The following is a 1,480-nucleotide window of genomic DNA, read 5'->3' on the forward strand; positions in this document are numbered from 1 at the left end:
AAACCCTGTGGTTTCGTCATACAGTGGATGCCCTGATTGACAGGATTATAGAATAATTTAGCTCCAAGGCTAGGCTAACTGCGTGCAGCGAGGCTAACTGCGTGCAGCGAGGCTAACTGCGTGCAGCGAGGCTAACTGCGTGCAGCGAGGCTAACTGCCAGCAGCGAGGCTAACTGCCAGCAGCGAGGCTAACTGCCAGCAGCGAGGCTAACTGCCAGCAGCGAGGCTAACTGCCAGCAGGGAGGCTAACTGCCCGCAGCGAGGCTAACTGCCCTCAGCGAGGCTAACTGCCCTCAGCGAGGCTAAATGCCCTCAGCGAGGCTAACTGTGTGCAGCGAGGCTAAATGCCCTCAGCGAGGCTAACTGCGTGCAGCGAGGCTAAGGCTTTATTTCTGCTTTCCCTGCCTCCTTTTTCAAATGTCCGGATCAGACCCAGCATGGATAAAGACAGCTAGGACTGATTGCAGAACATTTTGTTGTTTTTTGTTGTTGTAATTGGTATAAATTGTAGTGGTGATTGTTTGCCAAGACAAACATCAAAAAAGGTTCCATTTAGCCACTAGAAGGCGCTGGGCTCAGGTTTCTGTATGCAGGCAAAAGAAGGTTCAATGTCCAAACCTGTTGATTGTTCTGGATGACTTATTTTCCTACTTCAGCCACAGATTACAGAGTTCAAATTTTCCTTTGTTCTTTCTGCTTCCTCTCTTGCTCTGGTAAAAACCAAAACCCCAAACCCAACATGCCTGCTGGTCCCTTCCCAGGCCCCTACATTTATAGAAAGTGGACTGATCCACATCACTTCCTGTCTGACCTCAGAACAAAAAATAAATAAATAAGAGAACATAATAAAACAACAATTATTAACCTGCAAATAAACTCTGTAAATAATACAAAAATATGAATTTATGATTTTACTAACAAACTTCAAATGGATAAAGAAATAAAGAATAAATAGCTCCACCATTATATATACAGGTGTGATACCTTAGTATACGTCTATTCTGAAGCTATAGCGCCTCCTGGAGGAAACCCCACCAGCCTCCAGTGGTGAAAACTACAACGACATCAAATAGAAGCGGCCTCCTTTAGCTAAAGACAGAAACTAGCATGCAGGTGTGATTTTTAAAGCTCTTCTCCATTTCAGGCCAGGAAGTGCGTTCCCATGGATCGCCTTGAACAGCTGAAGTCTCAGCTCAGTTCCAGCTCGCAGGCAGAGCTGATCCACCAGCTGGAGGAAGTCATCCTGAAGCTGGAGCCGCTGGACTCGGCTTGCAGCAGCCGCAGAAGCAGCATCTCTTCACATGTGAGAACAAATATGTTGCTGAAAGCTTTTACATATATATATTTTTTTTGAGAAGAGACACGAAAAAAACACAAAAACAAAAACCCTGAAAACATAGAGATATATATTTTTTTTTATCTGGAGGGAGTGCTTTTTATTAATCAGGTGATTTTTTTTTTTAGAACTACTTCAGACACT

At 44.4% G+C, this 1,480-nt stretch overlaps 1 protein-coding gene across 1 annotated transcript in view; it reads left to right on the forward strand.

Annotated features, from left to right (window-relative positions):
- hps5 (Hermansky-Pudlak syndrome 5) overlaps positions 1–1,480 on the forward strand; it is a 26,367-nt gene that overhangs the window by 11,581 nt on the left and 13,306 nt on the right. Inside the window, exon 11 of the mRNA XM_015399198.1 lies at positions 1,145–1,317. Within this exon, the coding sequence (XP_015254684.1) occupies positions 1,145–1,317 (173 nt within the window). The remainder of the gene's footprint in view (positions 1–1,144; positions 1,318–1,480) is intronic.

Source organism: Cyprinodon variegatus, unplaced genomic scaffold (genome assembly GCF_000732505.1).
Source record: "Cyprinodon variegatus isolate N-32 unplaced genomic scaffold, C_variegatus-1.0 Scaffold994, whole genome shotgun sequence".
Classification (NCBI taxonomy): Eukaryota; Metazoa; Chordata; class Actinopteri; order Cyprinodontiformes; family Cyprinodontidae; genus Cyprinodon; species Cyprinodon variegatus.